This window comes from Sesamum indicum, linkage group LG2, assembly GCF_000512975.1.
Source record: "Sesamum indicum cultivar Zhongzhi No. 13 linkage group LG2, S_indicum_v1.0, whole genome shotgun sequence".
Lineage (NCBI taxonomy): Eukaryota > Viridiplantae > Streptophyta > Magnoliopsida > Lamiales > Pedaliaceae > Sesamum > Sesamum indicum.
Window position 1 is genome coordinate 12,048,445 of NC_026146.1, and position 8,418 is coordinate 12,056,862.

At 34.1% G+C, this 8,418-nt stretch overlaps 2 protein-coding genes across 4 annotated transcripts in view; both read right to left on the reverse strand.

Annotated features, from left to right (window-relative positions):
- On the reverse strand, positions 1,517-3,219 carry LOC105156286 (berberine bridge enzyme-like 18). The gene has a single exon (XM_011072383.2). It carries the CDS (start codon positions 3,217-3,219, stop codon positions 1,618-1,620), a length of 1,602 nt encoding a protein of 533 aa, XP_011070685.1. The 3' UTR covers positions 1,517-1,617.
- Positions 6,537-8,418, reverse strand: part of LOC105155946 (type I inositol polyphosphate 5-phosphatase 2) — a 6,126-nt gene continuing 4,244 nt past the window's right edge. For 2 of the 3 annotated variants that reach the window (XM_011071934.2, XM_011071935.2), the window contains 3 exons: positions 7,962-8,070; positions 7,540-7,688; positions 6,537-7,133 (listed from right to left, as the gene is read on the reverse strand). In XM_011071934.2, the coding sequence (XP_011070236.1) occupies positions 6,920-7,133; positions 7,540-7,688; positions 7,962-8,070 (472 nt within the window). In that variant the 3' untranslated portion in view covers positions 6,537-6,919. The remainder of the gene's footprint in view (positions 7,134-7,539; positions 7,689-7,961; positions 8,071-8,418) is intronic. The other variant, XM_011071931.2, reaches the window with a different exon arrangement.

The window sequence follows — 8,418 nt, forward strand, 5'->3', positions numbered from 1 at the left end:
ATTATATACCCTCTAATAAATTACTATATGGTTGGCCATGTTAATATATGTATCTTCTTGGTGTGTATTTTGTTTTGCTTCATTTTCTCTCTAGATCTCTCTTTGACTTCATCCTTTTTCTAAAAGCTTGAAATTCAATCAAGACTTCCTTAAGAAACCTAGAACACTTTCTAATTCATAGAAGTGTTTGTTTAGTCTCACTTTTTTGAGTTTCTAGCAAGACTCAAAGAGACACAAGTTGGTATTTTGTCTAAATTTGCTAGAGATAGCTTTATTTAGCTCTTATGTGGATAAAACAAAAAATCATTATTGGAGGAGAACTTTTGAAGCTAGAACACTCAACTGCTCTAAAAAAGGTATTTACCATTTGACTTGCATCAGCGAGTTGGTGTGCAAGTGCACGAATAGCCTGGTCGATATAGAATATGACCCCGTTGAATATTTTATTATCGATTTCATTGTTCATTGAACATCTCGGGCTTGAACCAATTCCTTAATAGAAATCGGGCCGGCCAAACCATCATAATATTTCTGTACCAATTCCTCGTCATGTACAGCCCAATTATATATAAGATTCTCATCATCCATGTATGCACGCCGACTCAAGCCAATCTACAAAAGCATCCTCACACTTGCCTAATTCCCATGCTCCCCAGTAGATGTTTTTAATACATTCACCTCCTCAATTATTTTAAATTTTTTTAACTAATTAAATATATGCACGTACATAAAAACATATCCTGAAAAACAACTCAATAGAATATAATCATAATTAATCTCATGTGCATGGCTTCAAAGAAAAATTATATACAACAATTAATAAAAATAGATCAAACAGGTCCAAGAATATGTATAAACAGTGAGAATCCTAGAAATAATATCTTACTATGAAATCAACAAACACGTCAAATTAAAATCTTGCAATAAAACTGTTGACCATTACCTTGCTAGACATATGAAATTAGAATATCAAAATTGTACGTTATCTTCTTTCCAAAAAGAACAAGAACAACAAATTAAAGGGTTTCAATTATTACCTATATAGCGATGCACCTCTTCCAAATTAATTCATCAGACAGAATGGGTTGATTGCAGTTCCTCAATTGCTCGAATTCGATATCAGAGTAACTAGTTGTATTTAAAATAATTATTATTAATAATATAAAATAAATAAAAGTTCAAAGCTTGATGTATAAATAAAGAGAATTTTATAGATGTATAAATAATGCAAGAAAATAGAACATAAATGAAAGGATACATCAGTATATATAGATGTATTTCTTACTGATTTTGAGACGAAAAAATATAGCCTTTCTATTGGATTGTTTCCAATTGAAATACAGATGAATTTTGAAACAAAAAAATTTAGGACCTGCTGTATCGGATTTGTTCGTCCTGTTCATTTGTACATTAAATTAACAACAATCACAATAATACCTTAAATAATGGTACGGTAAAATACACGATATTACAACAAACATGACAACACCAAAAATTAAATTCTAAAGATCAATCGGATCTGGTTATTTTATTTTTTGATTAATTCCACGGAACAGTTTTATTCAGTGATTACGTAATTAGGGCTTATGGTGAGCAACGATGAACACCTTTCTTTTATCACAAAGACAGAGGTGGAATGCTTTGCTCGTTTCTGAAAAAGTTGGAGGGATCAACCTTAGTTTTCACACGAACCAATCGATTGAAATTGTTCCCGAAGTATTTGAGCCCCCAAACACTGGCTTGTGCGTAGCTTGTGTTTCCTTCGTTATTCGTCCCCAAGTCAAGATCCCGATAGTTGAAATAAGCTGCTCTGGGGTTTTTTGAAACGTAAGGGGCCATGTAGCTGTAGAATCTCCTGATCCAGTTCATGTGCCTTTCTAATTCACTGTTTCCTGAGCTATTCCAGGTAACTGCATAATGGATCATGAATATAAAACCGGCTCTATGTGCGAAAGGAGTTTCAGATTCGGAGTAATCGTTCAATGCCCCTCCGTATGGACTGAACTGCAGTTCAGCCATATGTTCATCCTCTTCATGAAGAAATCTCCACATCCCTCTTAGTCCAGTTACAGGTATGGGTTGTCTCACGTAGTCAGATTTACCTTTGAGATAATTCCGAGCAAATATGCCTGTCGGAGTTCTACTCAGCAAAATGTCAAGGGACTCATTTCTTAGACCTGCAAAATAGAGTGCCGACTCTATCCAACTCATTTCGATACAATCTTCTTGCACCAAACCAAGTTCTGGAAACTTCTCTTGCATTATTGGTAGGAGATCGTGGGCTCGACCAAGATACAAGGTAGTGAAAGTAGCATGTATCGTCCTGTTTCCATGTATCGGGGACGTGATGCTTCTCAAGAAAAGCCTGAGCAAAATATTTTGATCAATCCTGTCTGCAATGTACTGCCACTTGTGTACCAAGCTGGTTGCGTTTTGTTCCGACGTTCTGGAGACTTTGAAAACAGTTACCGTTTCGGGGATGGTAACTAGCTGCAACTTAAATGCGAGGACTATACCGAAACTAGTACCTCCACCTCCTCGAATGGCCCAAAATAGATCCTCGCCCATGGACCTGCGGTCCACAATATGTCCATCAGCATTCATTACTTTAGCATCAATGATGTGATCAGCGGCAATGGAGTGCTTCCGGGACATCATGCCGTATCCACCGCCAGATATATGCCCTCCTAGGCCAACGGTTGGGCAAACGCCTGCCGTGAAAGCAAGAGTCTTGCTATGTCGAGCAATTGTGTGGTACAACTGCCCGAGCGTCATGCCTACTTCAACCCATGCAGTTTTGTCTTTGGTGTTTATTGATGCTGATCGAAAGTTCCTCATGTCTAAAATGACGAAAGGAATCCCAGAAATGTATGAAAGTCCTTCATAGTCATGTCCCCCACTTCGGACTCTCATCTGTGTCCCGAGCTTCTTGGAGCAGTAAATTACTGCTCGAATTTCATGTTCATAATATGGGGTGACGATGAGAAGGGGTCTCAATGGGGAGGTTGATTCCGGTCGAAGATTTGGTGCTAGCAAAAGAGATGCATATGATGCATTGTTTGGGTTGTAAACAACGTTGGATGGGTCTGCATTTGAGCTTTGAAACTGATCGATTAGGCATTCAAGGAAATGTTTGTCGTGATCTTGAGTTGAGGAGACCCCCAAGACCAAAAGGTTTGCAAAGAACAGTAGGAGGAGTGTGGTGCCCCAAGATTCCATTTGTTTGCTTGATTGTTCTAGTTTTGTTGCTCAATTCAGGGCCAAACCAATGGTATTTATAGAGGTGGTACTATGATGACTTGTAACACAATACTATAAGTAAGGAAAAATTGCACTTTTGATCCCAGAATTTGAAGCTCGATCGCGTAAAGTATACTTGCTGAAATCTTGTCAGTTTTACAATTTACGATAAATTTTATTTTTAATGTGATAATATTTTTAAATTATAAGGCTCGATTGTTAAATTGAATTCCAACATGACAAAATTCGCCGTCAAAATTACAGGTTATCCCTACGAGTGAAGCAATTTAATTTACTTGGATGAAATGAGGCATCTAAACAAATTTGTTAGTAATAAAATTAAATTTGATTGTGATTATGGAAGATTGAGTAAAATGGAATCATATTGTAAGTTTGAGCTGTTGAGCATATATAATTAATTACTGTGATTTGATTTTAGCAATTTCCTCTCATTGTTATTAACTGTCATATTTTCACCTACAAACTTACAAATTTTTCTTCATAATTTCTAATTTTTTTAAGGGATAATTATATTCACTTTCCTGAGATTTGGTGTGATTTTAATTAGATTTGAAAAATTATATCTAACACATTTGAGGTTTACTTCCGTCTTAAAAATAAGACCTTTTGTTAGTAAAAAATTCACCTAATTTATTAATATTAACAAAAAGAATAGATAAAAATCTATATTTACTCCCAATTGACTTTTTACTAATTTATTGCATGCCAAATAATACGTCTTCATATGTTAATGCATGTGGAGAGATATATCTTCATCGTTATAAGGGCAGTTTAGTCGGAAAAATTTATTTGATTTGCAATAAATCAGTAATAAATCAAACGAGAGTAAATATCAATTTTTATTCAGTTTTTTTTATTTAATATCAGCAAATTCAATGAACTTTTACTAACGGCGTGATCTATTTGTTAGACGGAAGCAAACTTCAAGGATACTAGATATAATTTTCTAAACTATAGGTATTTTACGTATAATTACACCAAATCTCAAAGGAAGGGGGTGTAACTATCCCTTTTCTTAATCAAAGAAAACTTAAAATACTTTTTGAACATTACAAGGGGAAAAGTTATACTTTTTATCCCACCGAATAGGTACTATTGCAATTTTGATCCCACACTTTACGGACTCAATACTTTTGGTCCCATAGAAAGAAAAAATATTGTACTATTAATTCCAACCCTGTTTAAACTGTTAAGCGAGTGATGAAAAAACACTTCTGAAAGACCACCTTTAACCTTTTAAAAGTGGTTTTCTATCCATCACTTAACAGTTTAAATGGAGTGATCAAAACTATAATTTTCCCCATTACAAGGGATCCCACACGATAGTTGACATAGAACTGATCAGTGACCATTTTGCATTTAACTCATCATCACGTAATTAGTGGAAGTACTAAATAATAATTAAGTTTCTTTTGTTTTTCTTCTAACAAAACATAAGTTTTAATACATAGTTATATAAGTTGTACTGATTTAATACAATTTACCAGCTGCTCGGGAAACAGAAAGAAAGAAAGAAACCTAATTAATATCAATAAATTGCATTAAACTCTAAGTTTCTTAATATTTCATGGTTGAGATTAATTAGGTTTCTTTCTTTCTATTTCTCCCAAAAATAATGTCGTATTTGCTTCGTACTTCACGTCATCCGACGAATGTAAGTAAGTCCCTTCGAGAACATTGGATAAAATTGGAACAATACAAATAAGATTAGCATGATCCTTACGTAAGGTGACACGCATAAATCGAAAAATGATCCAACGAATGTAAGCTCGTGAGTGACGAGTTCTTACCAACTTTTCAAGCCCACCTCATTTTATCATCTTTTACATCCTCTATTTTTCTTGCTTTTCGTACAAATCATTGAACTTTTCACCGTAAATTACAATATTTAATTCTTGAAAGACGTTTGATTTTCTTAAGTTGACTTTAAACTTCATAAATGTTACACCAGAGTTCTTCATGCATAAACCAAGCAATTGCGACGGGACTATATAGAATTTCCGATGCTCGATCTATATTTTCCGACGGTCATTGCAACATAAAAAGGACCCGTTGCAATGGGAGAGCACAAACCGTCGGGACATTAGGAACGGTTGTAAAACAGCAGTCATTTGGATGGATTATATTTGAAGTAACTTACGACCACTGTCCGACAATTTGGAGTGCGGAAATTTGGGATAGGGATACAGAACTGTTGCAATAGGTTTTGCATTGACAAGTTGGACTGACGATTGAATTGTATTTGTAACTAGCTGATGTATCCAAAATTCGTTGCAAAATTTTATATATATAAATTTAAATTTTTTAAAAAATCTTTTTTAGTTAAATTGTATATCTAAATTTGATTTAAAAATTGGAATGGAATGAAATTAAATTAGGGGAAAGATTATATAAATTTAAAAAATGTGTAAATAATAAAAAATCTAACAACATTCACTACAATTTTGTTTCAAAATTGAAAAGTAGAAAATAAAATTCTAATCTAATGCAGTGTCCTCCTCCTAGTGGCCCACATCGGTGTAGTTGGCTGCGGCAATGCCAGGGATGGAGAACGAAGCGGCTCTGCTATTCACATGTTGTAACACAATTTGACACTAAAAGTAAACATTCAAAAGTTATACACTGGGTTTGGATTTGGTTAACGGATCCAAAATTGGTCGAATCAAAAATTCAGTTTTTACCGATACCAAACTAAAAACTCAATTTGATATTCAATTATTTTCTTAAAAAAATTTTGATTGGAACAAAAATTGGTCGAATCAAAAATTCAGTTTTTACCGATACCAAACTAAAAACTCAATTTGATATTCAATTATTTTCTTAAAAAAATTTTGATTTTTTTGCCGATTAACCGAATCCAAATACCAAATTTTGATGTGTATATATATATTATAATAAATATAAATATAATAAAAAATAATATATAAATATTAAATACCTTAATATCTGTATCTATAACAAAAAATAGTAATTTTATAATTTATAAAAACTTAATTATTGATTAATAATAATTTATAACTAAAAATCTAACATTATATTAGTTTTTTAAAAAACAATTCGGTAATGGATTTAGGTCCTACCCGGACCAAAAAAATTGGATCCAAAACAACGGTACTGGATCTTGAGGGAATTGGGCAATCTCTGAGTTTCTTTTAGACATGGATTCGAATAGGGTAAGATCCTACCCATTAAAAATCCTACCTTCAATAATATAATTTTTTATTTAATTTATTTATTATTATAAATGTATTGTATGCGTGCGCATGTATTGAGTGTACACCAACGGCGGGGAGAGCATAAACAACAGCCCACTCCTGGCTAGCTGAAGGCACCCATGTATGAACATAGAGGTACGAGCAATCTACTCATCTTCCTGATGAGTAGCGCAGATTACACTTATCCCTGATAACCTAACATCAAATATATTTATACTTCACAGTATTGTAATCCAAGAGAATGAATAAGAATTAAGCAGAAATCCTAATGTTATGTCTTTATACATCATGAGCACAACTATTTGAATTCCAAATGAAAGCAAACCTCTACATCTTGATGAAAATCAAAACAAAAGACGTGCACAAAATTTTCCATCTGAAGAAAATGAAGATGGCATATGTTATCACCCCCCCTGTTATTAGGATTTGTAGCTATCTACATGCTAAAGTTGGTAATCGTCAACTTGATCAAGAAAAACCTCAGGATGTACGACCGCACTGGAGAAATTAAGTGCTTTCTGGAGCTTGCGTTGATTAAAGATTTCGACTTCAACGTTGAACATTGAACTGACAGGTCGATGATCTGATAGCCTTATCTCTGCTCGCTTATAGAAAAGTTGTTTAATGCCTTTTCCAAACCAAAGTATCCGATCGCACCTGTGGAACATGCAGGTTCTTGTTAACTCTCTTCATATTTACGTAGTACAAAAGATAAATGTATTCTCCCACAAATTATGATGCAGATGAGTGCATGATACAATCTGGTTACAAGTTTGTATCTTAATATGCGTTCACAATGGTCATGCGAACTAAAGAGAGCCAGGATGACTGTTGGTGCATTACTAAACACTATTAGCGAAAAGAATGTGGAGAATGATGTTGAAGAAATTTTGTGCACAGATTCATATATTATTAGATCTCTGGTTATTATCATTTCATAACTGGTCCAAAGAAAAGAGTTCATTGTGTTTAGGTCCTATTCTAGATTTGTAGCTGAGAGCAGCAGATAGTGTCGTTAAATTGAAAATTATGAAACGATTCAATTCGTGAAAACATCACTTACCATGCTGGAGATCTCCTTTTCTCTCCTTCTCTAGGGTTTTCACCAACATATCTATCAGAGTTAATCTCATACTTGTATGTAGGTGCAAAGTTTATGATCCCTTCTTTCCATCCATCAAAAACATGCCCATTCCGGAGTTCTTTGCTTAACTGCAATGAGTTCGCTCATATTATGTCGTTTTGTATCACTTACAGTATAGATATCAAAATGAAAGTAGCACTTAGTAAAAATGCTGCTGGTTGTGTGGCAGGCTTAGTGAGATTCTAGTAGGCATCATCAACAACAAAAATGTAATAGTTCATGATTTAACATAACAATTTATCCACTTTATATCAACCACAATGATAGGAATAGTGGCTAAAGCAATGTAAAACCAACTCTGGCGGAATGATTTACAACATGATTACAGTTATGCATTATACCTGATCATTGTAGAGAAGCTCAGCCCACTGCTTCTTGTCAACAAGCTTCCTTACTTCTGAGTCCAACATATTGATGCGATAATTCAAATCTCCAAACCAGAATATCTGACTGTTCACAGAAATATTGACTCATTAATCACTGTAACATAAGTTCAAGAACGCATTAGATAACAAGGAAAGAGCATATTTTGTTAGAAAAGTTCAATTTTCAGGTGATTGTAAACCAACAGCTTCAGTGCTCAAGGATTTCGGGTATGCTTAACAGTCAATCACCAAATTTCTCAAGAATTTAGGCCAAATGCAAGAGTCTTCAGTGGTTTAACTGTCACGAATAAACTAGAAAATCAGAGGACATAGATAAGTTTGCATCTTCAACACCCAATCTAGAGGCCCAAATTGTAATAATTCTTTCATCTCCATTTTCCTTCCTGGATAAGACGAAAGGCGAAGTGGATAT